The following is a 27,636-nucleotide window of genomic DNA, read 5'->3' as shown; positions in this document are numbered from 1 at the left end:
GTTGTGTAATGAAAACTGGATCGCAGTATTTTGTTTCCCTTTTGCCTTTAATCTGGGTCATTCTGTTAGTCTAACATTTAATCGTCAGGTAGATTTATTGGATCGTTTACAGATATGTATTTTCAGCTACAGTAATTTTCTGAGAAGGTCTGCTGACGCTGTTAATAAACGCTTTACTGAAGACAGCCTATTCAATTGTCTGTTACTAGTACTTATGAGAGAATGCACATAAAGTTAAGGATATTCACATTGTCATCTGTCAGTCACATCCTAAACTTATTTTTTAACAACTTCATGTAGTATGTTGTTACGTAAGTGCGTGTAACGTAAGGTACAAGGAAATAATTACAGAAATGCGTGCGCAATCGTACCAAGTGATGCAAGCGTTGCTCCCGCCGAAGTCAAAGCTCCCCTGATCTCTGGCTTTGCAATTTCTGTCGTGTATACAACAGCTGGACTCGATCCCATACCTGAAATTCATGACCAGTCATAAATACTGAGTAAGAACAATATAAAAGGAATTATTTTTTTAGCGTACAAGGGTACAATTTTGCAGTCTGGGATATGAGAGCTTCGTACATCAATTAGCACTGCGATACGCTGCCACCTTATCACTTTTGCTACGTGTTACTTCAGAATGACATATTTCATTTAGAGTAATGTGCTCGCTGAAATAAATGAGTCCGAGAAAGGTAGTGATGCGAGGTTGATGGTCGGAAGCCTTACGTTAAGCATGTTGCAGGTTACAAATTTTGACGTTTCATCAGTATACAGCTAGAGAGAAGCAGCTTCAATCTGAGAACCACTGTAAGACCATTACAAGCATCTTAATTAATACCGCGAAAGAGAAAGAGAGAGAGGGACAGAAGCTAATATTGTTCAGGAAATTAGGTGTCCCAGTGCAGAAGGGAATATATTATGAAGAGACAGTTCTTCAAATGAAGTAGGATTACACACACAATTTGGAGTTACAAATAACCACCCTTTGCAGCAGTTTCAGTACTTCATTGGTATGTTTAGAGCGGGAATTGAAGTGACTGAACAACTTATCCCGTAACACATAATATTAATTATGATAAAACGTACGTAACAACGTGAAAGAAGAGCAACGTAATCTTTGTGAGATCTTTATCTCTTGCGTAGTAAAGTCCGCTTTCAAGAAAACAATTGTAAGTTTAAAGTCTACAGGCGTAAATATTAAAACGATACTCTTTACGTGGCATTGAAAAATTCCTTTACTAGATCAGGGTGGACTAAATTAGTTGTAAATTGATTTGTTGTAATTTTTAAGAGTCAAAAAAATATGAAGATGGCGCAGGATGTTTCACACTGTAGCTTCTAATTTCCGTATGCTATCATACATAAGATGATTTATTTTCAGAGTATAACGCATGGCAATATACTTATGTAGTTGCTCCGCAGTTATTTTTTTCTATGTCATGACTTAGAAGAGGATTTTGGCAACAGTAGAGTAGCAAATAAACTGTAATTATTATCTAGTAATATGGCTATGGTCGCCCTGAACTTCTAACGCTGCCTATCATCTGTGAAGTACGAATACTGTGGGATTATTGAACACCTGAGGGACATTTTTGTCTGTCATCAAGAAAAGTCATCCTACAGCCACGGGAAGAGTTGATCTAACTAAAATTGTATTACAATCTAGTCCTAGAAATATTAAAATGATTTATGTCCGGGAGCGCGCTTACCCTGGCAATGAAAATATGCTATTATTATCAGCCTGTAGCACCTGGTAGCATATTGAACAAATAAGTTAATGTGAGAAAATACTAGTAGACAAACATGTTTTTGAATTTATCTCTGGAACGAAAGCAATAATAAATTCGGCAAGGAATTTCTTCAACGATGGTATGTTTTGGAGGAAAATCAGGGAAATACATGAAGTATAGCGAATATTACCGTACTACGACTTACCTGTGCCTATGCCGGTTAACATTCTTCCAATAAGTAGAGGCACGAAACTCTGCCCACTTCCGATTAAGGCCCAGCCTACTATAGAAGGTATAGCTGCCATTTTGATTGCGTTGAGACGACCATATGATTCCATAAGACAGCCAGCAGTCATTGTTCCAACCGGCACAAACAGTACTAAAGAACTGGCTGAAAGATTATAATAGATTAGTAACAATAGTGCAGATTTTTGGTAGATTTGCCAAGTAGATTGGGATAGAATGCAATGCAAACCTCGAACAGGTTACACGTAAGTTACTTCCATGACACAGGATAGTTTCAAACGCAAAATTCGTTTCTTAGTACTTTTAATTTTGTTATTTCGTTCTTTTTATTCAATTTCCATCAAATTTGGACTTTCAAATGAGAAAACATAATAAAAACAATCTTCAGAGCATTCTAATTATAAAACAAAATTTAGTACAGAAATGGTAATTAATGTAACGCAAGTGCTGAATCATTGTAAAATTTATGTTGTTATGAACTGTCAAAGTGACAATATGCAAGATAAAATGTACGTTAAAATTTTGTGGTAACAGAAGCGTAAAAAGAATGAACATAAGTTGGACTTCATTTGAAAACTTGAATGGCGAATTCAAAAGCAAATTTTCTCTATGCATGAAATGGAAAGCCTACAACCACTGAACACAGTCTGTGTTAATTTACAGCAATGATATATCGACCTTAAATTCGAAAAGCATCGAAAATTGACAACAGACCTACGAAATATTGAAAGAAGTACACCATCTGACCAAAAAGTTCTGAGGCTGATTTCAATCTTGGCGTATAAGCGACGACAGCTCAGTAACTACGGTGTCAGCTTGAAATAAGAACTGTCAACAATAAATGTGCGTTAGACCAGTCAGTTGTGAACATGAGTGTTCAAGACGAGAAAAGTGTGTGCAAAGTTTGTTGCGAACACTGAATTCCGAATAAAAACAACACGTGGACGGCTACCGCGACTTGATTGAACTGCAAAATGCGGACAGTTCTTTTCTCGAAAAGACCGTCACGGATGATGAGACTTATTATCAATACGAACCGAACACAAAGTGACGAAGTGAAAAAATTCGGATGAAGGGCCAATGCTTTGACGACATACCAGACATTTAAGCCAGTGTGAGCCCAAGTTGAACTACATCCCATAGAGGAACTTTTCTGATACTTTCACATGGTTGTATGAACGTTCTGTGAGTTGCAAGCAAGTGGCCAGAGAGTATGTAGCATTAAAACCGCTATCTTAACTTCTCTCTATTTTTTATTAATCCAGTCTCGAAACTTTTTGGAGTCATCCTACTGAAGGTAACAAGAAGAGAGAGGTACATCAGCAAATGAGCCAAGAAAAAGATGAAGGAGATGGTCCGATTTCATCGCTATGTCAACAGCCACGTGAATTTGAACACCGTTCATTCTGAATGCTTTTTTTGTGTCGGAACCACTACGCCACGTCCCTCAGCAGAAAAGACATGAGACCCATAAAAATGAAAAATAGCCTGGGCATATAACTAGACGAGCTGAGGGCAGACGGTGTTAAAAAAATTCTTTATGGATACCCCACGATATGAAACCATGTACATGATAGCCTAATCCGCAGGGCTTCCCAACGTGTAGTCCGCGGACCCCTTAGGGGTCCGCCGGCTCTTTCTAGGGGGTCCGCGGCCACATTTCACCAAATCGTGTAAAATAATGACTAAAATTATTGAATAAAAATGTTGCAATATCCTGTGGAAGTGGAATAACCAAGAAACGTAAGTACAACGAACGCTATTTAAAAATGGCCTTTATGGAGACAAAGAAGGGTAAAGCTCAGCGTGTAATTTGTGGTCGAATCCTTCCGAACAGTTCAATGGTTCCAGTTAAATTGCACCGTCATTTTGAAGGTACTCACCCAGATTTCCAGGCTAAAAACATCGATTTTTTCAAAAGGAATAGTGCTGAACTAGATGCTTCCCAGCATTGCATGAAAACTCATGCAAAAACAATTAATAAAAATTCATTAAAAGCTTCTTTCTTGGTTAGTTATCGAGTGGCAAAAACAGGCAAAGCTCATACCATTGCAGAAAATCTCATAAAGCCGTGTGTTCATGATATTGTTTCTTGCATGCTAGACGAATTGGCAACGTAGCACGTGCCTGAAGAAGTTTTCAGTTCCCATGGGTTCCGCTCTGAAATTTAAAGTTACTGTGCTCTTGACTGACGAGGGGTCCGCCGTGGATTTTCGACTGAAGAAGGGGTCCGCCAGCTGAAAAGGTTGGGAAGCCCTGGCCTAATGTAAACGATGCAGACGACAGCGGGAAAAGTGCAGCATAATTCTGATTGCACAAAGGTAATGATCGTAATCTTTGGGAAGTAGGAAAGCAGTCACGAACCAGCGACGGTCAAAACAGGCTGCTGCTAATGAGAAAAAGCATTACAACAGGCAAAGGTAACCTACTTCACTGAGTGAAGCTGCACGGAGACCTTGTTTAAAGGAACCAGTGTGACGTAACCATGTGCAAATTCTGCTACGTCCCAGTTCATAAACTGCATTTGAAAGCAGAAATCTTCTCCAAAAAGCTGAGAAAATACGAGGGTTGGAATATTAATAATGACAACTATTTATTTACAACTTTACAAAACAGATACATGTTCTTAGCAGCTCCAGTTGTGTTGATAGTTCGAGTGGAGCGGTCTATTGCCCGACGAATCTCTAGCAGTTCTGGAGCGAACGCCAAGAAGTGCTTCCTTTAATTTAGGAATCAAGTCCGAGTCACAAGGGCTTAAGTCCGGGGAGTGTGAGGAGAGGCACAGTTCTTCCCAGCCCCACTGATGGAACAAATCAGTCGCAACTTGCGCCATATGCGCCCGAGCATTTTGCTGCAAAATGATGCAGAAAGTGTAGCCGCTTTTTCACTAAGCTGGTCGCAGGCTGTATTCCAAAAACAAACGGCTTAAGAAAGATGCGACGACACTTTCTGCAGGATTCGCCCACCATTTTCCGGGATAATGCTCGGGGGCATATACCGGTACCCAAGTTGTGACTGATTTGTTCGCTCGATGGAGCTGAGAAGTGCTGTACCACTCACCACACACTAGGACATACGTCCTTGGGACTTCAACTTGATTCCTAAATTGAAGGAAGCACTTCATGGCATTCGCTTCAGAACTGTTACAGAGATTCATCGGGCGGTAAATCGTCCACTCGAACTATCATCACAACTGGAGCTGCTAAGAGTGTCCTACGACTTCGACTGGCAACGGGCTATAAAAAATGCTGGTGACTACTTTGACGGACAGCAAAACTTTGAAAAATGTATCTGTCCTGTATAAATTTTAAATAAATAGCTGTCACTGTTAAAGTTACAACCCTCGTTTGTACTGAGGATTTGCAATTCTCTTTCTGTATTAAGTACCAAGGCGTTACAATTAACTATCTCTTTAATAACCAGGAACTGTAGTTAGAAGCACGCTATTTTGCAGTTAGGGAACCACAACTTATATTATACATTGTTACCGGGAAGAAGGTTCAAAAAATTCTAAAAAATCCTTCAAAAATTTTTTCGAAAGTGAATGGAAATTCTTCAAGGCTGCACTAGCTGCCTATATACAGCTGCCTATATAAAGCTAATGCCGCCTTGAAGAATTTTCATTTATTTAAAAAAAATTAAAGGATATTTTAGAATTTTTGAAATGTTCTTCGCCATAACAATGTCTAGTTAAGAGGCTAATGTTCTCTAAATGAAATATTTTATTTTCTATTACTACTTACGATTCTATTGTAGTACGAGAGAAAAAGACAATGCTTACCAAGCCACGACGCCTGTGATTTAGAGATATTAAGTTCGTCTGCTTCCTTCATAATACTTGGCACTAGTATAGCAGAAAATGCCAGTGAAACACCGACAACTATGTGGAACGACATAGCGGCAGCTGTAGCAAATATCTGAAAGAAGACCGCAGATATCAGCACAAGTAGAAAAAACACATAATTCTCACTTACAGAACTGGTGTAACTGATAAATTGCAGTTCAGTTATACAGATCACACTTATCACGAATGCGTATTTAGCAGTTACCCCATGGCTTCTCCTACTGCTGCATTCATTTTTCATTAATTTCCTTCTTAACGAGACCAGACAACAAGAAAGAGATCTTTTTAAAATTTCTATCAAGAAAGTAGAAAATTTCGTAAAAATTTAGTAGCGTTACAAGTCTGGACTGACGTGTTGATTAGTGATGAGAACCACTGGACAGTCATAAGACAGAATAATCCAACGGCGACAGTAACTATCAGAAGTAACGTCATATACCATCCAATAACAACAGAATATTTCTTGAATAAGTGATTATTAATATCATCGCCTTTAACGCTTATTTATTTATGCAGCGTATGGCTATATCGCAAAAAATGTTTACGACTGTCTCAGTTACACACTAATATCCAGGCAACGAATGTGGGCTATTGATTCCTCCGTCGCCACCAGTAACTCTGTTGGATCGCCAGGGAAAGCTCTCAGAGGACATTCTCGAAATACATGGCAAACAGTCCGCTTTTCAGCGCCACACTCGCGACTTAGAAAGCTGTTGACTTCCACGTGTACAGAAAGTCGGCACACCTTCCAGTGTTGGTCCTAATCAGATCATGGGTGGCAATTGAAAGCCAGATGACATGATCGACATGCATGGCATCTTTATTGGTTTCGTAGTAACATTAATCCGCCATGTATGTCTCCTGCGTCATTAATATTAAAGCTGTTGTCAATTAACATCCTTGTTGTTTTCAGGGATGGATGAAGAGAACGAAGCCTTCCTTTGTTAATTATTGGAATGTCTGCGTGAGCAGGGAGGTGAGGACATTTCTGTACTTTTTGTACTCCTGTACAAGTGCACTTTCCCGCTGCAGAGATGGAGCTCGTATGTGGCTAAGTATGGGTATCCAGAAAGTAGATGTAGGTCTGACTGCACCAGTTATAAGACGCATAGTATGGTTGAGAAGCCGGGGAACAACCTTGAAAGTTCTGTATTAGTGACAGTTGGCTGCAGCCTCCATTTGCGGAAACATTCACCAGCAGCTGATAAATCATTGGCCAAAACAGACTCGGCAATTTCAAGATCGCGATGTCTTATTGCGAGTGTCCAGTTGTCAGAATTACTGAACTTTCTTGATGAAGTTTCAGGCATACCTGAAATGCGCAAGCTGAACAAGAGAGGGACGAGAACAGATCCTTGTGGCTGATCATCTTTTTGCTTAATAATACTTGGGAACATCAGTTACCGAGCATTGCATTCATGAGATCGCCAATTTTTAGGCTTGGGATGACATGTACAAGATTCAGTATGGCACCTTGTCTCCCGACGCTAACAAAGGCGAGAGTTGGCGAACCACACACACACACACGTACACACACACACACACAACATCAGCAGAGCAGAGTTGCTGAGCTATACGCTTATAATAATAATAATAATAATAATAATACATTGATAGAGTTGCGTGCAGTACTGGAAGGAAGGTTAGAGCATTGAGGTCTTCAGAGACTCCGCCATAGCTCAGTTGGAAAAATATTGAGGATGGAATTGGCAGTGGCCTCATACAACAAACCGTCCCAGTATTCGGCTTAAGTGATTGAGGGAAACCACATGGAATTTAAATGAGAAAATAATAATATCCGGACGCGAATCGGTATCCTGATCTCTTCCAGTTCAAGTCCTTAAACTCGGCCCGGTGTGCCGTGGACTGAAAACATGTCAGAGATTACTGATCCGTCTGTCAGATGGAGACGTTTGACAACGTGGTCCCTTTCGAGAGGGTTGAGAGAAATGGACACCAACATTTGCCCTCTCCTTTCCATTTCTTTCATTTTCATAATATTACTTAACAGCATGTAACTAAACTGCACGAGACCGAACGGCATGTGCCGTTGAAACTGCGCTCGGGATCCAGATTTGATTTTGCACGGCTTCTCTGAATCACCCTCGGATGACTCCTTTGATATGGCCCTGCCGGTTCCCTACTCGACCAACTGAATTAGAACTTTGCCTCTAGTGACCTCTCGGGTTCCCGGGTTCGATTCCCGGCGGGATCAGGGATTTTCTCTGCCTCGTGATGACTGGGTGTTGTGTGATGTCCTTAGATTAGTTAGGTTTAAGTAGTTCTAAGTTCTAGGGGACTGATGATCATAGATGTTAAGTCGCATAGTGCTCGGAGCCATTTGAATTTTTTTCTAGTGACCTCACTAAGGGAACAGGACGCCGCGGTGGCCGAGCGGTTCTAGGCGCTTCAGTCCGGAACCGCGCTGCTGCTACGGTCGCAGGTTTCAATCCTGCCTCGGGCATGGATGTGTGTGATGTCCTTAGGTTAGTTAGGTTTAAGTAGTTCTAAGTCTAGGGGACTGATGACCTCAGATGTTAAGTCCCATAGTGCTTAGAGCCATTTGAACCATTTTGGAACAGAACGCTATACTCTAACCTACCCTCCTTTCTTCTCTTTCTCTCTTTCATTTTTTGGTGCTTATAGCTCCTTTAATAATTTTCTTCTTCTTCCTGGCAACCGTCCCAAAGTCACATCGTTCGCTTTTCTTTATTTCATGATTTAGAAATGACTATTTGTTTCAAACTATGTGACCAGATCCCCTTGCTGCTGTCACAGTTAGTTCTGGTAAGCGGGTGGGGTTAACTGACGAACCAGTCGGCGTTTCATACTAGTGGGCTCTCTCCGGTTACTCTGGTAATACCGTAGAAGGCGAAGAGCAAGTCGGAGGCCTGTAGGAGGCTGGCCAGCCAATTCAAGTTACCGACTAATGTGCGCCCTACGCTTATTTACAGTACTGTTGTAGGAGGCGATGAGAAAATAGAGCAGCAACTCATTTTGTGAAAAACAACAGATTTTCACGTTGTGTGTTTCAGTATCTTTAAATATCACGTTTTATCTGAGAGTAAAATTGTTTTTGAAGACGGAAAATGAATTACACGGCTCTGCAAAACTTTAGTGCGAGCTAGATAAAGTAACGTAACATATTAACTTCGCCGTGGAAGTTAATGAAAGTGCGGTAGCATGTTATCAGAGGCTTCCCAGTTATGCACGCAAAGTTAGACGTCACATGGCATGAGGTCAGCGTGAGTGTTGCGCGAAATGGGGCTCGCCCCGCAACAAGAGGTAGTTGAAGGAAGTGGAGAAGACAGTGTGTGAATCAGCGAGCAGTTACGGTGTACTGTGGTGTTGTTCTTTATTACAAAATAGGCCGGAGACAACATTTGGATTACTTAGTACAGTGAAGAATCATCGGGAACTGGAAGAAGGCCGAAGCGTGGCGAGTGTAGCCCAGGAGTTTGGTATTGTGTGACATGAATGAGGAGTGCTCCGAACTGGAGGCATTGCTGCCCAAAGGAGAGGAGGCTGTCGACCATGGTCAGCTATAGCAGCAGAGGACCGCTATACAATGAGGTGACGAAAGTCACGGGATAACGACATGCACATGTACAGATGTAAAAATTTGTAAATTTGTGGTAAGCTCTTATGGGACCAACATGCTTAGGTCATCGGTCCCTAAGCTTACACACTACTAAATCTAACTTAAACTAACTTACGCTATGGACAACACACACACCCATGCCCGAGGGAAGATTCTAACCTCCGACGGGGGAGAGCCGCGCAGACCGAGACAATACGTCCCAGACCCCACGGCTACCCCGCGCACCATGTACAGATGGTGGTAGTATCGCGAACACAAGGTATAAAAGGGCAGTCCACTGGACGAGTTGACATTTCTACTCAGGCGATTCATATGAAAGGGTTTTCGACGTAATTGTGGACGCACGACGGGAATTAACAGACTCTGAACGCGGAATGGTAGTTGGAGTTAGGCGCATAGGACATTCCATTTCGGAAATCGTTAAGGAATTCAATATTCTGAGATCCACAGTGTCAAGAGTGTGCCGAGAATACTATATTTGAGACATTACCTCTGACCTCGGACAGCGCAGTGCCGACGACCTTCGCATAACGACCGAGAGCAGCGGCGGTTGCGTAGAGTTGTCAGCGCTTACAGACAAGCAACAGTGCGTAGAGCAACCAAAGAAATCAGTGTGGGTCGTACGACGAACGTATCCGTCAGGACAGTGCGTCAAAACTTGGTGTTGCTGTGCTATAGCAGCAATCGAGGGATGCGAGAGCCTTTGCTAACAGCACACTGTCTGCAGCGCCTCTCTTGGACTGTGGAACATATCGGTTGGACCCTAGACGAATGGAAAACAGCGACCTGGTCAGATGAGTCCCGATTTCAGTTGTTAAGAGCTGAACGTAGGGTTCGAGTGTGGCGCAGACCCCACGAAGCCATGGACCCAAGCTGTCAACAAGGCGCTGTGCAAGGTGGTGGTGGCTCCATAACGGTGTGGGCTGTGTTCACATGGAATGGACTGGGTCCTCTGGTCCAATTGAAACGATGATTCACTCGAAATGGTTATGTTCGGCTACTTGGAGACCATTTTCAGCCATTCATGGACTTCATATTCACCGGTCCAAAATTGTTCGTGAGTGATTTGAAGAACATTCTGAACAATTCGAGTGAATGATTTGGACACCCATCGAACATTTGGCCACCCATCGAACATTTATGGGACATAACCGAGAGGTCAGTTCCTGCACACAATCCTGCAACGGCAGCACTTTAGCAAATACGGAAGCCTATGGCTCAGTATTTCTGCAGGGGACTTCCAACAACTTGTTGAGTCCATGCTACGTCGAGTTGCTGCACTAACGCTGGGAAAAAGCAGGTCCTACACGATATTAGGTGGTATCTCTGGACTTTGTGCAGCAGGCAGGAAGGAAGGTTCAAAAATGGTTCAAATGGCTCTGAGCACTATGCGACTTAACTTCTGAGTCGCCTAGAACTAATTAAACCTAACTAACCTAAGGACATCACACACAGCCATGCCCGAGGCAGGATTCGAACCTGCGACCGTAGCGGTCGCTCGGTTCCAGACTGTAGCGCCTAGAACCGCACGGCCACTCCGGCCGGCAGGAAGGAAGGAAGGAAGAAGGAAAATTTGGTTTAACATCCCGTCGACATCGAGGTCATTAGAGATGGAGAACAAACTCGGATTGTGTCAAGGATGGGGAAGGAAATATGCCGAGCCCTTTCAAAGTAACCATCCCGAATGCGCAAGCAGGAAGGGACGCAGGTCAAACAGCGGGTACACTTGCAACCACATTTAACGAGACTGCAAGGTAAGCAATCTCACGCTCCACAGTGGCGCGGCGATTGCATGGGGGTGGTCTTTTTATTCGACGGCCAGGAAATTGCGTTCCGTCGGCACCTGCACATCGGCGGCACCGTTTGATATGGTGCCAAGAACATAGGGACTGGACCAACGAGGAGTGGGGTCTCGTGCTCTTCTCAGATGAGAGAAGAATCAGTCTGGGTAGTGATTCTGGACGTACCCTCATATGCCGAGAGGTGGGAACATGTAGTGCACCCAGAAAGATTATCCAACATGATCGTTTTGGTGGTCTAGGTGTTATGGCGGGGAAGCATAATCTTAGAACACGGCACACTCACCGGTCAGCGTTTTTGTGACGCTGTACTTCTTCTCCAGGTGTGGCTTTTCAGGTGGTACAGTCGGTTCTGATTTCATTTTTATGGATGAAAATGGGAGGTCGCATCGAACAGCGCAGGTGGAGGAGCTCTTGCAAAGAATGCATATTCAGCGAATGGACTGACCTGCCCGTTCCCCGACTTGAACTCGATTGCGTACATGTGGGATGTGTTATGGAGATGTAATGCAACACGTTTACATGCGACAATGACCATCCAAGAGGTCCCAACCGCGCTGGTGGAGGAATAGAACACCCTGCCACATGAGCTCCTTATCAATCTTCTGCCACTGTGCGACTGGTCCCGGGGAAGGTTCGAGTCCTTCCTCGGGCATGGGTGTGTGTGTTTTTACAATGTCCAGCGAAGCATCATAAATCCGGTGACGTAAGTGTAGTTATTATCTTTGAATAAATGTATCATTTCTCTTCGCCTCATTGCATATTTCATTTAATTACTATTCGATTTTATACTGCAGCAGTTCTTTCTATACATAGTCCACGTTTCATCGAGCTATGTTACGTAGTAGTGACACATTATCCGAAATTTACTTTTGTCCTTAAGTTTGCACACCAATGTATTAATTACACTCCTGGAAATTGAAATAAGAACACCGTGAATTCATTGTCCCAGGAAGGGGAAACTTTATTGACACATTCCTGGGGTCAGATACATCACATGATCACACTGACAGAACCACAGGCACATAGACACAGGCAACAGAGCATGCACAATGTCGGCACTAGTACAGTGTATATCCACCTTTCGCAGCAATGCAGGCTGCTATTCTCCCATGGAGACGATCGTAGAGATGCTGGATGTAGTCCTGTGGAACGGCTTGCCATGCCATTTCCACCTGGCGCCTCAGTTGGACCAGCGTTCGTGCTGGACGTGCAGACCGCGTGAGACGACGCTTCATCCAGTCCCAAACATGCTCAATGGGGGACAGATCCGGAGATCTTGCTGGCCAGGGTAGTTGACTTACACCTTCTAGAGCACGTTGGGTGGCACGGGATACATGCGGACGTGCATTGTCCTGTTGGAACAGCAAGTTCCCTTGCCGGTCTAGGAATGGTAGAACGATGGGTTCGATGACGGTTTGGATGTACGGTGCACTATTCAGTGTCCCCTCGACGATCACCAGTGGTGTACGGCCAGTGTAGGAGATCGCTCCCCACACCATGATGCCGGGTGTTGGCCCTGTGTGCCTCGGTCGTATGCAGTCCTGATTGTGGCGCTCACCTGCACGGCGCCAAACACGCATACGACCATCATTGGCACCAAAGCAGAAGCGACTCTCATCGCTGAAGACGACACGTCTCCATTCGTCCCTCCATTCACGCCTGTCGCGACACCACTGGAGGCGGGCTGCACGATGTTGGGGCGTGAGCGGAAGACGGCCTAACGGTGTGCGGGACCGTAGCCCAGCTTCATGGAGACGGTTGCGAATGGTCCTCGCCGATACCCCAGGAACAACAGTGTCCCTAATTTGCTGGGAAGTGGCGGTGCGGTCCCCTACGGCACTGCGTAGGATCCTACGGTCTTGGCGTGCATCCGTGCGTCGCTGCGGTCCGGTCCCAGGTCGACGGGCATGTGCACCATCCGCCGATCACTGGCGACAACATCGATGTACTGTGGAGACCTCACGCCCCACGTGTTGAGCAATTCGGCGGTACGTCCACCCGGCGTCCCGCATGCCCACTATACGCCCTCGCTCAAAGTCCGTCAACTGCACATACGGTTTACGTCCACGCTGTCGCGGCATGCTACCAGTGTTAAAGACTGCGATGGAGCTCCGTATGCCACGGCAAACTGGCTGACACTGACGGCGGCGGTGCACAAATGCTGCGCAGCTAGTGCCATTCGACGGCCAACACCGCGGTTCCTGGTGTGTCCGCTGTGCCGTGCGTGTGATCATTGCTTGTACAGCCCTCTCGCAGTGTCCGGAGCAAGTATGGTGGGTCTGACACACCGGTGTCAATGTGTTCTTTTTTCCATTTCCAGGAGTGTAGTTAAGTCAAAGCGAAGGTGAGATGTGTCGCAGTTTTTCAGACCAACGGATCAAAAACTAGCTTTTTTCACAGCGGTAATGATGATTATTTATTATTTACTTCTAGTTAAATGACAGCATAACATTCTGTTAATGTATTTGCTCAGGCCGATAATTTTTTCCTTGGTTGGGATAAAAATACGTATTTCGCAGCGTGCCTCTCGAGTATCTTTCTTCTGCATTCCAAGTCAAAATTAAAAATAAAGAAAAATTAAATCGTGATCATCTGATCTTTCCACCCGTTCTAGCAGTTTCGTTGTCATAAACATTAACACCCGGTTATATGACTCTGAGCACTATGGGACTTAACATCTATGGTCATCACTCCCCTAGAACTTAGAACTACTTAAATCTAACTAACCTAAGAACAGCACACAACACCCGGTTATATACTGCTAAATAGTTTTGTATAGAATCCACTATTATGAACTTGGTCGTTCAATTTTCATGCGATCCGAAGATGACAGTAGATTTTAAAAATTTTCTTTCTCTTACATTTCTATTTCCTCTGACCCGGACATCAGACGATCAATTCCAATTACAAAATGATCCAGAGACAATTTCTGTATGGTGCGAAAAGTGGCAATTTGCACTAAACAAAGAAAAGTGCGAGGTACTAAAAGAAATCCGATAAATTTTGGGTATACAATAAATCGCACAAATCTAAGGGCTGTCAATTTGACTAAATACCTAGGAATTACAATTGCGAGCAACTTAAATTGGGAAGACTGCATAGATAATATTGTGGGGAAGGTGAAACAAAGACTGCGCTTTGTTGGCAGAACACTTAGAAGATGCGAGAAACCCACTAAAGAGACAGCCTACATTACACTTGTCCGTCCTCTGCTGGAATATTGCTGCGCGGTATGGGATCCTTCCAGGTAGGATTGACGGAGGACATCGAAAAAGTGCAAAGAAGGTCAGCTCGTTTCGTGTTATCACGCAATAGGGGTGAGAGTGTCACTGATATGATACGTGAGTTGGGGTGGCAGTCATTGAAACGAAGGCGGTTTTCTTTGCGACGAGATCTGTTTACGAAATTTCAATCACCAACTTCCTCTTCTGAATGCGAAAATATTTTGTTGACACCCACCTACGTAGGGAGAAATCATCATCATAATAAAATAAGAGAAATCAGAGCTCATACGGAAAGATTTACGTGTTCCTTTTTCCCACGCGCCATTCGAGAGTGGAATGGTAGAGAAGTAGTATGAAAATGGTTTAATGAACCCTCTACCACGTACTTAAATGTGAATTGCAGAGTAATCATATATATGTAGATGGTTCAAATGGCTCTGAGCACTATGGGACTTAACATCTATGGTCATCAGTCCCCTATAACTTAGAACTACTTAAACCTAACTAACATAAGGACATCGCACAACACCCAGCCATCACGAGGCAGAGAAAATCCCTGACCCCGCCGGGAATCGAACCCGGGAACCCGGGCGTGGGAAGCGAGAACGCTACCGCACGACCACGAGATGCGGGCAAAGATGTAGACATAAACAACAACACTCCTGAAGATTTCTGTATAGAACAGCATAAAAAACCTCGTACGGAACAGATCACTATCTTTTCGACCATTTATTTGAAATTCCCTTTTTTCCTGTTCAGCCGGAGGAGCTCGCAGCCTCCCACTGACATGGCGCGAGACATCCACCTTCGGAAAAGTCGGTCCGTGTCTAGTGTCAGCCACAGATGTCAGTTTACCTGAGTGAGGAATGTGATTTTGTTCATTATAAATGGTTGGGGAAAGCCTGTATCTGTAGAAATAGTGGGTTTGTTAATAAAATAACCTTTTCTGCTATCCGTCACGATTTTCTTTTTATTGACATTTCGCAATACGCGTTACGGGAAATGGTTCCAATTATGAAGTGCTTTCTCCGTGTGGTATGCCATTTATTCGTGATCTTTTCCGTGTATGAAATGCTGATTTTCTGCTCAAGTAGACAACAAGAAAATCGTAAGAAAACACTCATTCCAAACTCGCCATTATCTCTATACAGGGTATCCGAGTAGCAGTGGTCAATATTCAGGGACATGGCAAGAACACTCAATTTAGTGCTCCTGCTGCTGTCGAAGAATACCACCGGCACTATCCGACTCGTCGACTTCCTGATCGTAGAGTGTTTACTAGAGTTTTCAGCTCATTGCATGAAACAGGTATCCTTCTCACTTCCTATTTTTCTTCTGTAGATTTAGTTTAACTACCTGGGCAGGGACAGCAACATATAGTTGAAACTGTGCAGCGTAGTCCTGCTGCCGGCACACGGAGTCTTTCTGCATGTATCACATACAGCGTGTCCACAGTCTTCACATTGGCAAAAACACCATACGACTTAAATTTTGTCATTGGTTAAACGACAGTCGTCATTTGCTTCCATTCGTACTATTTACTGATGAAGCTACGTTTACACTGGAATGGAGTGAACAGTACACGTAATAATCATCGATGGTCGCACGCTGAAGTGGAAACCGATTTCCAACTTCGTTTTTGATGATGTTTGATGCAGCTTCATCGGTAACACGTTGATTAGTCCAGTTATTTTAGAAGAGCGAATGACGTGACAGAATTACATGCATTTTTTAGAAAATTCGTTTGTTGAACACTTTGAAGGTGTCACTTTGGCCACGCGGACTGACGTGCAATCCGATCATGACGGAACCCCTCCACATTTTACCAGAAGTGTGAGGGAACATCTCAACCGTACTTACCCTAATTGCAGGATTAGTTAGTACGATTAACTGTCCATCAAGGTCACCAAACCATACGTCACTGCATTTTTGCTTATTTGGTTGGATGAAGTCTGAGGTGTACAAACGAATGACAAATACGTGAGAAGAACTGCTTCGCCGCACTCAGATAAGCAACACAACACATTTATTGTTAGCAGTACAAGAGCTGTAATGTGACATGTACGATAATTTTATTTAATCGTAGGACTAGGGCACCCCGTCGGGCAGACCGTTCTCTGGGTGCCGGTCTTTCAATTTGACGCCACTTCGGCGACCTGCAATCGATGAGGATGATAGGATGATGCTGAGGACAGCACAACATCCAGTCCCTGGGCGGAGAAAATTCCCCGACCCAGCCGGGAAACGAACCCGGGCCCAGACGATTGACAATCCGTCACGCTGACCATTCAGCTACCGGGGGCGGACATGTACGATAATTCTTAGAAAATGGTTCAAATGGCTCTGAGCACTATGCGACTTAACTTCTGAGGTCATCAGTCGCCTAGAACTTAGAACTAATTAAACCTAACTAACCTAAGGACATCACACGCATCCATGCCCGAGGCAGGATTCGAACCTGCGACCGTAGTGGTCACGCGGTTCCAGACTGAAGCGCCTCTAACCGCACGGCCACACCGGCCGGCCGATAATTCTTAGAGGTGAATGTGTTAAAAATACGTTTTTTTTCAATTGATACTTTGTAACACGCATGTTGCTATGTTTATTGATTGCTGTAGATGTGTAAACCTGACAATGTATTGAATAATGTAGAAAATAAATAACAATGTACATTAAATATGTTCTGTCTCGGAAATCAGTCGGAATAAGGCATTTGTCTATACATTTTTTTTTTTTTTTACTTCAAGTGAACGTTCCTGTCATATCCCTGAATATTGACCATTCCTCCTAGGACAATCTGTATAAAGATCGACCATTAATTAAAAATTTATGCGTGTTTTTATGTAGTACAAAAGAAACAACAGAACAGTACAACATTTCGGGCTTCGAAAACACCACGAATAAATGACACAGCACATGAGAAACACACTTGAAAATCGAATCGTTTCCCGAAAAGCGTCGAGAAAGAGATAAATAAGAAGAAAATCGTGACAGAGCAGCAAAAATCACTTTATGAAGAAACACATAAGGGAGAAATGATGTGTTTGCCACCACTTGTGTTAACGTCACCAAAAAATGGTTCAAATGGCTCTGAGCACTATGGGACTCAACTGCTGAGGTCATTAGTCCCCTAGAACTTAGAACTAGTTAAACTTAACTAACCTAAGGACATCACAAACATCCATGCCCGAGGCAGGATTCGAACCTGCGACCGTAGCGGTCACGCGGTTCCAGACTGTATCGCCTTTAACCGCACGGCCACTTCGGCCGGCTAACGTCACCAAATTTATTGAAGATGAGAAGGAGAAAGGAGTTATAATGCTGACAGAAAACGAGACAAGAAGTGGAATCAGTCTGGCGTGAGGTCAGTCGCTTGACGGCGCGTTTCGGCGCGGGCCCGCCCGTGCCGGCGCGCCGTAAGGCACGGAGGCTCGCACTGGGGCGTATCGCTTCTCAGTCGGGTGTGCCGCGGCAGTCCTCACAGGGGAAGTGAAGCGACTCTTATAGCCTCTCCTTCCCAAGTGGCTCTTTCCGCCTTCCCGTGGTGCCAGACGTTAAGCTTGGCATTGTGCCTTGCGAGGAAAGGGAGAGCTGCGACCCAACCCGATGCGAAAGCGAAGGGTGCGTGGCACAAGGGGAGCTGTGTCAAGGGACCGAACACCAGTTCCTTTCTGTTCGCAGGGCACAGACCAGCAGGTGCTCTGCATGCCGGCGACCTCGTTTGTCGGCGTGGGATCGCGGCGCGAGTCGGCAAGGGTGCTTCGCCGCGCCCCTGGGTAACCGGGGCGTGTTCTGCCAAACCCAGGAGGTGGTGACACCGCCTGGGCTAGGTTAGATGGGCCCAGACCGCCAAACGACTGGGGGACCGACCCACCACCTGAGTAGGAGTGGGTCCTTGGCCTTCAGGTGGAAACTCGGGCTAGTAGGCGCGAAGGGCGAGGGGTGCATCCGCCTCTCCGGAGTGCGGGGTGCAGTTGCCGAGGAGCGTCGCGTGAAATCGTCGACGACGAGGCCCTCGACGGGGACCAGTGCGCTGGCAACGGCGCGTTGAACCCTGCAGCTCTGGAGTGCCCTTGACCTAGGGGCGAGGTCGGTGGGCGAGCTGCAACAGTCCCCCCCCCCCCCCCCCCCCATGCCAGAGGAGCCGGTCCGGGGTAAGAGACGGGCTCCCAACTTTCTTTCACTCGTCGACAATATGGCTGAACAAGAGACGAGTGACTCGAGTGCGCTATCGAGGGCGAGTATGTCCGCTGTCCCTACCTCACAGGAGGAAGTGGGACACGAAGATGAAAATGTATATGAAAGACACTGTCGTATCAGTCAGATCCTTGATCCTAGTGTCAAAAACGGAAAAATTAGCCAGGCTGCGGTCCTGGCAATAAAGAATGAGCTCGCTGCCTGGGCCATAGCACATGCAAAGCTAGAAGGGCGGCTCGAAGAGTTGGAGAAGGAGAACACCAGACTTCGACAACAACCGATTAAGACATGGGCTGGAGTGGTGGCGCAAACCGCCACGAAGGCCCAAACAACCAAAGAAACGATTGCCAAGGTTTCAAAGAAACCAGACACGGCAGTCTTTTTAAGACCACTACCTGGACAGACCATTAAAAAAGTACAGGAGATTTTTACAACTACCATTGACCCGGCAAGAGACAAAATTAAAGTCAATAAAGTGAAAGCTACCAAAAATGTGGTAATCGTGGATCTTGCCACAGAGGAAGATAGAGATAAGATATTAAATAATAACAAACTAAAGAAGGCAGTCAAATGTGAACCACTCAAAAAGAGAAATCCACTAGTTATTTTATATGATGTACCTGTAGCCTTGACCGAAAGTGACATATACGAAACCCTGTATAATCAGAATTTTGACGACTGTGAGTGGGAAACTTTCAAAAATGAATTTAAGCTGCGTTTTAAAACTGGGCCTCGGGAGCGAGATGTTGTCCATCACGTCGCCGAGGTTTCTGGTAAGATGTGGTGCAAAATAACCGCTATGGGCAAGGTATACATAGGGTTCCACGCAATTAACGTCAGAGACTACTTAGTAGTCCCCCGGTGCCACAATTGCGGCGATCTGGACCATGTCCATAAGCATTGTGAAAGGAAGCCGGCCTGCTCCAGGTGTGGGGCAGAAGACCATACAAGGAAAAACTGTAACAAAAATGTAACCTGCATCCCATGCATAAAAAGAGGAAGGAAACCGTGCAACACCACCGGAAGGAACTGCCCAACGTACAGGATGTTGGAACAAAGGCTAATTTCGCGAATTGACTATGGCTGAGGCCATAACTGAACTCAGGAAGCCTAAAAGGAAATCCCCAAGCAAGAGGTTGAGGGACGCTCTGAGAGCAAGCAAATTTAAACAATTTTTACAAAAAATCACGCAACCAAGATCTATGGTTATAATAATGAAAGATGTATGTATACAAACAGATCCGTGTGAAGAAGAAGCTCCCTCTCCTCCCTGCTGGGGACCTGGGTCGAACCAAGAACCTTCTCGGCCACGAAGGCATCCTGTACCTGGGAGTTCACTTCCACACAGCAAAGAATCGATAAATACCGAAAAAGTCCAGTATGATGAAGTGACCAGCACAAACTCATCCCCTGACTCACCAACCCAGAGAGGAATGGGAATAGACCCCCAACGAATATACCCCAACCTGGAGCATGCACTGCAACTCTCCAGATTGGAGGAGCCGGCAATCCTCACTACGGCACTAAGACATGTGGTACGTGTCGGCCATGAATATGGCAGAGATGTCACCTTTCCAGTAATGGAGGCTGTGGATAGAATCCAGCTCAAGACAATGAATCTCCCCACCGACTTCGGAGCCCTGCGAGATCTAGTTAAAAAGGTATTTGAAAGACGCAATGAGAATTTCAACATAGAGGAACTATATCATCAAGCAGTAATAACCAATGGTAGAGTAGCTCACGACTGGTCCAAAAACTGGCCAGAATCACACATTCACACTTACTTCCCACGTGAACCAAATAAACGTGGGTCAGATAAACGCACACAACAGTAAACTAGTCTTGCAGGAACTTCGGAGGGTGGTGGAAGAGAAGAGTCTAGATGTACTCTGTTTACAGGAACCGTACTCCCAAGCGGGACGGATCTCATTCATGGCTGCCAATTGGCAAATAATATACACCGGAGCAGAACCAAAAGCTGCAATAGTAATCACTAACAGATCATTCAGGGCCACGGTCCTAGCGCAGTTCTCGAGCGAACACTGCAATGTCGTGGAACTACAAACATCGACAGGAGTGATCTACATCTCCAACATATATTTCCAATATGGGCGAGAAATAGATGAGTTCTTGGAGATACTCACACTGGTTACCACGGCACTGCGGGGACGCAGGACGATAGTGACGGCAGACATAAATGCAAAGTCCCCCCTTTGGTTCAGTGGCACTCACGATGATCGAGGGCTAAAGGCCGAAGAGACGATAATGGCATTACAACTGGTGGTTGCAAACCAACAAGGGAACCCCCCCCCCCCCCACCTATACAGGCGGCGGGGGAGATGGCACAAATATAGATGTAACGTTAGTAACACCAAACCTCATCACAAAAGTCAATAACTGGAAAGTGTGGGACAGAGCAACCACCAGTGACCATAACCTAATTTCTTTCAATATTGGGGAAAGGGAGTGCCACTGGGACATGGGGTGGGAGCTGCAGCTCAATTATAACAAAGCCAACTGGGACCGTCTCGCGGAAGAGTGCAACATCCCAACATTGCTGGAGGGTGATGAAAACGTGGACGAATACGCCGAAGAACTGGTACAGGCTATCACCAGGGCGGTACGAGCCGCAGTACCAACCAGGAGGAGAGCCGTTGCGGCCACCCGCACACCATGGTCGGCTGAATTAGAACAGATGCGCCAGGCTGTAAGGAGGGCGAGGAGTTACTACCAGCGGAGTGTCGTCTGGAGAGAAAAACAAAGATGGTTACAGATCTACAGAGAGAGTAAGGATCAATTCCAACAGGAGCTCAGGGCTGTCAGACTCAGAAGTTGGGAAAATTACGTGAAAAGCCAATTGGCTATGGACCCTTGGGGAGTCCCATACAAATTAGTATGAGAGAAAATAAGATCACCTATGGTGCTATCCACCGTCAGGGACGGGGGACCGGATGACGGGCACGTGGCAGGAAACTGCCGAGGCCCTCCTCCGGGTCCTGTTACCTGACGATGTGGAGGAAAATGAGACAGAAGAACAGAAAAGAATAAGAAGAGAAGACCAAAGGGACTACAACAACAACACAAGAACTTACCCCTTCTCTGAAGAGGAAGTCGCTGCCCAGATAAAGGCCCTTAAAAAGGGAAAAGCTCCTGGCCCGGACGGCATTACTGCGGAAGTGGTGCAATTCCTTGCCCCCCAGCTCGTAGCTCCTCTCACTAAGTTGTACAACGAGTGCCTACAACTCGGGAAATTCCCAGCAATGTGGAAGAAAGCGAACGTAATAATAATCAAAAAGAGTCCAGACAAAGATCCTACAGAAATCAAGTCCTATAGACCCATCTGCTCGCTAGATGTACTGGGCAAACTTTTTGAGAGGCTACTAGCACACAGACTGACAGCACACCGCATGCTGTGTGGGATGAGCGACAGACAATTCGGTTTTCGGTCTGGGTGTTCTGCGTCTGACGCAATCGCCCTGGCTGCCGAGGTCTGTGGCTCTGCCCCGCACAAGTATGTTGTCGGCATCATGGTAGACATCAGTGGCGCCTTCGACAACCTGTGGTGGCCCTCACTCTTTTCCCGCCTGCGGGAAAAGAACTGTCCAGGGCTACTATACGGCTGCCTGAGGAGCTATTGTGTAGACAGGGAGGTCTGGCTATCGGCCCCTAGCGGCACGGTCGGGAAGATTGTGACCAAAGGATGTCCTCAGGGCTCTGTCCTGGGACCTCTCTTTTGGGACATCAATATGGAGCCTCTACTTGAAGATCTAAAGAACTGTGACGATGTGCTAGAGGTCATAGCATACGCAGACGACCTCTTCTTGCTGGTCGGCGGCCGAAGCCGTGAGGATTTAGGACCGAAAGTGGAGAGAGCCGTAACTGTGCTTACATAGTGGTGCCACAGAAGTAAAATGACTATTGCGCCCAACAAATCAACATACTTGCTTCTTAAAGGCCAATTGGTCAGAAATCTCACCGTAAGAATCAACGGCATGCCAGTTCTTCGGCGCCGTGAGGCCCGATACCTGGGTGTAATCATCGATGAGAGGTGGAACTTTGCATCACATATTGACACCGTATCCCAAAAGTCACTGGTTTTACTAAATAATCTCATTGGAATTGGTCATAAGCGATTCCACCTTCCACCAAACCTAATAAAACTATATCATAATAGTATTCTGACCTCCATAGTAGGATACGGATCAGGAGTCTGGGCACACAGACTCACGAGGGTCATGCCTGCCATGGCCGTAAGAAGAGTGCAGCGGAATATGATTCTACGTTCAGCGGGGGCTTACAGGACTACACCAGGAGGAGCGCTATTAGTACTAATGGGGATTTGTCCATTAGACATAAAAATCAGGGAGCAAGCCGCCTGGTACTGGGCGAAGAAGGAAAATAGGGATAAAATCAGGGAAATACTTGGGGTCTACGCGGGGGACAGGTATGCCATCAAAAAGAGAGGAATTGAACTTTGGCAGAATCAATGGAGTAGTGAGGATACGGGACGCAGAACTTATGAACTGCTACCAGATATAGAGGAAAGGTTGAAATTTACATTTTTCACACCTACAAGAGGAATGCTGCACTTTCTTACTGGACATGGACCATACCCGACATACCTATGTCGGTTTGGGAAGCAGGCTACACCAGCGTGCGACTGTGGTGCTGTGCAAGGTACCCCAGAACATGTGGTGTATGAGTGCCACCTCTTCGATGACGTAGCCCATGATCTACGACAACAGCTACCGAACAATGACACGTACCACATATTAAGACACGAAAACACCTTCAACATCTTAAATACTCTCACTGATGTAATATCAAAGAAAGTAATTAAGAACTTTCTAAGGGACAACCATCAGTAAAAGACTAACACTTTCACCGACTTAGACTTCGTACACCCTTCCTGTACCGCCAAGTGGGAACCTGGCCAGCCGTCATACGGCTGGAATCCGCCTTACCTTGGACTAGGAGGGAGGGGGGTACAAAACACCGGATTTGACCGCACACCAATTATGACATGTAGTTAGATTAGATTAGATGTAGATAGGATAATACCTAGAGTAGACTGCAGCGACACCAATTTAAAGGCCAGCCCAGTGCCAGGGGCACGCCCACTGGGATTAGCTCAGTGGGCCGTGGCCAACACCAGTAGGTTTATAGTAGCACTGGCACACCTGTAACGCTGCAGGTAGAATGTAGACTCTTAGATTAAGTAGCTTAGAATCCCATAGCGGTAAGACTAGAGTAAAACTAATAGAAGTACCTGTAGCGTAGAATAAAAGCTGCATTAACTGTATCATTATTAAGACCCACTAATGTAGTTAGGTAGTGGGTTATATGAATAATGTAATGTAATGTTTTGAATAAAGATTTTTTTTTTTTTTAAAGTGGAATCAAAACGTTAAAGATGAATAAGTCAATATTGTGCAGGAGGAACGTACACTGGTGTTCGTGTATCTACCGCAAAGAAAAAGAAGCGAAGTTTACACGATTAATATCTCACTGATTTTGTAGATAAATGTATAATGAGGTTGCAATTTCTTCGATCTTATGAACGAGGTAAAGAAATAATTACTAAGTGGTAGAAACTTCAGAGCCTTTATCGCTCAGAACTGGACTGCAAGGCTAGCCCCAGAGAAGTGCCCCGCTGTTATTTCCTGTATACATAACTGAGGTGACGGACAACGTGAGCAGCAGTCGGCGGCTGTTTGCTGATGACGCTGCGGTGTACGGGAAGGTATCTTTGAGTGACTGTGGGAGGATACAAGGTGACTTAGACAACATTTCTAGTTGATGTGATGAATTGCGGCTTGCAGTGATTGCAGAAAAATGTGAGTTAATGCAGGTGAGTAGGAAAAACAATCTCGTAATGTTCGAATAGAACACAATTAGAACACTGCTTGGCACAGTCACGTGAAACGTCGCAAAGATAAATGAAATGCAATGTTTGCGTAAGACCGGTAGTAGAGGAGGCGAATGGTCCACCCCGCAGCCTTGCAAAGTAACAAGAGAGTTAAGATATACAGGCAGGTCAGTCGACGACCTTATAAGGTTCTGACCGAATGGCAACAGTTTTGTGTAACACAAGGAGCGTCCCACAACACGAAACCTTGGGCGTCGAACGACAGCCAAGGTAAACAAGTATTGACGTCATCCAGCGGAGATGTGTTTGTGGACTTGTGTCAATGCGGCGTCCTGCAGTTCGATCCGTGTCTCGGAGTAGACCACCTATCTGGGTAGAGCCTACCGAAGTGAAGTGCGCGTTCGGGGCGCTCGGTATCTGCTTAATGCGACGCGAGAGCGAGTCACGCGATCTGAGCAGGCACTAACGCCGAACGTGCAGTGCCGATTACACGCATTAGAGCCAAGTCAAGTCAAAGTAGTACCATACTCAGGGAATGAGCGTAGGGGAGCAGGTGCAGGAATTCAGAATCGCAGTTCTAGATAAGGTCCCAGTGAAGCGGGTTTGTCGTTGCCTTCCTCCGACCTGCTTTGAAGTGTCAAGTGTGTATCTGTGTCATGTGGGTGACTATGACGAGTGCTTGTACAGTGTAGTGGCTGGCTCTGAGCACTATGGGACTTAACTGCTGTGATCATCAGTCCCCTAGAACTTAGAACTACTTAAACCTAACTAACCTAAGGACATCACACACATCCATGCCCGAAGCAGGATTCCAATCTGGGACCGTAGCGATCACGCGGTTCCAGACTGTAGCGCCTAGAACCGCAAGGCCACTCCGGCCGGCTGTACAGTGTAGTGTCCGATCAGTCATGTTATGGATGAAGGGAAGGTGCCGGCATATAGCTTACTTCTCTCGAATAGCACCAAACACTGAAGACCTATTTCTGTGACGCTAGTTGCTTGTCGAGCTGTTAAACATACACTATGTGATCAAAACTATCCGGACACCTGGCTGAAAATGACTTACAAGTTGGTGGCGCCCTCCATCGGAAATGCTGGAATTTAATATAATGATGGCTCACCCTTAGCCTTGATAACAGCTTCCACTCTCTCAGACATATGTTCAATCAGATGCCGGAAGGTTTCTTGGGGAATGGCAGCCCATTCTTCACGGAGTGCTGCACAGAAGAGAGGTATCGATGTCCGTCGGTGAGGCCTGGGACGAAGTCGGTATTCCAAAACATCCCAAAGGTGTTCTATAGAATTCAAGTCAGGGCTCTGTGCAGACCAGTCCATTACAGGAATATTATTGTTGTGTAGACACTCCGCCACAGGCCGCGCATTATGAACAGGTGCTCGATCGTATTGAAAGATGCGATCGCCGTCCCCGAATTGCTCTTCAACAGTGGGGAGCAAGAAGGTGCTTAAAACATCAATGTAGGCCTGTGCTGTGATAGTAACACGCAAAACAAGGGGTGCAAGCCCGCTCCATGAAAAACACGACCACACCCTAACATCACCGCCTCCGAATTTTACTGTTGGTACTACACACGCTGGCAGATGACGTTCACTGGGCATTCGCCATACCCACACCCTTCCATCGGATCGCCACATTGTGTACCGTGATTCGGCACTCCACACAACGTTTTTCCACTGTTCAGTCGTCCAATGTTTACGCTCCTTACACCAAGCGAGACGTCGTTTGGCATTTACCGGCGTGATATGTGGGTTATGAGCAGCCGCTCGACCATGAAATCAAAGTTCTCTCACATCCCGCCTAACTGTCATAGTACTTGCAGTGGATCCTCATGCAGTTTGGAATTCTTATGTGATGGTCTGGATAAATAGCTGCCTATTACACATTACGACCCTACTCAACTGTCGTCGGTCTCTGTCAATCAACAGACGAGGTCGACCTGTATGCTTTTGTGCTTTACGTGTCCCCTCACGTTTCCACTTCACTATCACATCGGGAACAGTGGACCTAGGGATGTTTAGGAGTGTGAGAATCTCACGTTCAGACGTATGACACAAGTGCCACCCAATCACCTGACCACGTTCGAAGTCCGTGAGTTCCGCAGAGCGCCCCATTCTACTCTCTGACGATGTCTAATGACTACTGATGTCGTTGATATCGAGTACCTGGCAATAGGTGGTAGCACAATGCACCTAATATGAAAACGTATGTTTTGGGGGTGTCCGGACACTTTTGATCACATAGTGTATTTTGTACTCGTGTACAAGTACATTCTCGTGACCTGTCAGCTCATCTATGGAAAACAATGTGTATTCCGAAAGAAAATATCATGTGATATCCAGCCTGCTCTGTCGGTTTATGATTTCCCGAAGACTGTATATAACGGTGCCTAGGTTGGAGTCACGTTCATTGGCTTCCAGAACGCCTTCAGTACAGTTCCGCTAGCACCGCATAGTAAACAGCACTACAAGAAAGTGTGACAATATAGGGACCGTACACGATATCTACAAGGCATATTAGAAATTCTATTTATTGTGGGTCAGTTATTACACTCGTCAAAGAGCAAAAATCTTCTTCAAATGGCTCTGAGGACTATGGGACTCAACTGCTGAGGTCATTAGTCCCCTAGAACTTAGAACTAGTTAAACCTAAGTAACCTAAGGACATCACAAACAACCATGCCCGAGGCAGGATTCGAACCTGCGACCGTAGCGGTCTTGCGGTTCCAGACTGCAGCGCCTTTAACCGCACGGCCACTTCGGCCGGCAAATCTTCTTCTTCATTGCCTCATCTCCTAATCTAATTTCCTCAGAAACACATGGTTTTATTTGATTATATTCCATTACCATTGTGTAAACCATACAGTAGAGCTGCATGTTCTTTGAGAATATAGCAGTTGTAATTTCCCTTGCTCATGCTGTTCGCACTAAGAACTTAGTAAGGCCATGTTAGCTAATTTTACAATGCCAGATCAATCATCATGGCTGTGAAGATTCTCGGAATTGAATCTATTAGATGGTGTCGCGCCATATATTTAAGATACACGGTCCAGTCACATCAGCGATACCACCGCCTAAGTTCGACGTCAACGCGCGATGACCACTCAC

The 27,636-nt window shown here is 45.5% G+C and overlaps 1 protein-coding gene across 1 annotated transcript in view; it reads right to left on the bottom strand.

Moving 5' to 3' along the window:
* The window catches only part of LOC124721304 (facilitated trehalose transporter Tret1-2 homolog), a 313,685-nt gene that overhangs the window by 81,435 nt on the left and 204,614 nt on the right, over positions 1 to 27,636 (bottom strand). Inside the window, exons 3-5 of the mRNA XM_047246213.1 lie at positions 5,758 to 5,893; positions 1,936 to 2,121; positions 372 to 470 (exon numbers count right to left, since the gene is read on the bottom strand). Coding sequence (XP_047102169.1) covers positions 372 to 470; positions 1,936 to 2,121; positions 5,758 to 5,893 — 421 coding nt within the window. The remainder of the gene's footprint in view (positions 1 to 371; positions 471 to 1,935; positions 2,122 to 5,757; positions 5,894 to 27,636) is intronic.

The sequence above is a fragment of the Schistocerca piceifrons genome, chromosome X (genome assembly GCF_021461385.2).
Source record: "Schistocerca piceifrons isolate TAMUIC-IGC-003096 chromosome X, iqSchPice1.1, whole genome shotgun sequence".
NCBI classification, from domain to species: domain Eukaryota; kingdom Metazoa; phylum Arthropoda; class Insecta; order Orthoptera; family Acrididae; genus Schistocerca; species Schistocerca piceifrons.
Note: the sequence above shows the minus strand (reverse complement) of the source record. Positions and strands in the feature narration are given on the sequence as shown.